At 63.4% G+C, this 775-nt stretch overlaps 1 protein-coding gene across 3 annotated transcripts in view; it reads left to right on the top strand.

The window, feature by feature from the left end:
- The window catches only part of GGT5 (gamma-glutamyltransferase 5), a 26,030-nt gene continuing 25,255 nt past the window's right edge, over positions 1-775 (top strand). For all 3 annotated transcript variants that reach the window (XM_007451030.1, XM_007451029.1, XM_007451028.1), the window contains exon 1: positions 1-173. In XM_007451030.1, the coding sequence (XP_007451092.1) occupies positions 1-173 (173 nt within the window). The remainder of the gene's footprint in view (positions 174-775) is intronic.

The raw sequence follows: 775 nt of genomic DNA, 5'->3' as shown, positions 1-775 counted from the left end.
ATGGCCCAGGGCCACGGGGCCATGGTCAGCATGGTCCTGCTGGGGCTGGGGCTGGCGCTGGCCATCATCGTGCCTATCGTGGTCGTCTCTTGGCACCCTGTCCACTGTGGCCCCCAGGCCTTTGCCCATGCTGCGGTTGCTGCGGACTCTAAGATCTGCTCGGACGTTGGACGGTGAGTAGGAGGTGGGTGGGAACTGGGTGGCCCTTGGCGCTGACCCCTCCCGGAGACTTTGTGACCAGTGGCGAGAGTGTGGAGAAGGCGCACGTGTGTGCGTGCTGGCATGTGGGGGTCATGTGGGTTTGGGCTCCAGTAAGGAAGCAGCCTCAGGGCCCTTGTACAGACCAGGTAGCAGGTGTGCACATGAGACAGACAGGGGTTTAGGGTAACAACAGTGTGGGCAGAGCAGAGGTGGCGTGTGAGGCTGATCCTAGCTCCAGGGCTTGGGAGGCCCAGCAAGGGCACTGCTGCAGTGTTGCTTGTCTGGTCCCGGCCCCTTCGGAGAAGCCCTGGCAGTTTTCCAAGGCTGGGGTCTTCCCCCAGGGGCATGGGTGAGGGGGTTCAGGGGCTCCATATGTGAGGACTGCGTGCTGGGACCAGGCTCCACTCCTGGCCCTGGAAAACTGGTCTCTGATAGCATCATGTCCCCCACGGCCTCCCCTCTGTGTGTCAAGGCTTGGAGCCAGGCCAGTGGCAGGCAGAGTGACCGATGTTTGGTGGGCCGGGGCAGGGGGGCTGTGGAGAGGGGCCCCAGCTGATGTTTCCCAACGCTCTTC

This window comes from Lipotes vexillifer, unplaced genomic scaffold (genome assembly GCF_000442215.2).
Source record: "Lipotes vexillifer unplaced genomic scaffold, Lipotes_vexillifer_v1.1 scaffold1783, whole genome shotgun sequence".
NCBI lineage: Eukaryota > Metazoa > Chordata > Mammalia > Artiodactyla > Lipotidae > Lipotes > Lipotes vexillifer.
This window is presented reverse-complemented; position numbering and strand designations above follow the sequence as displayed.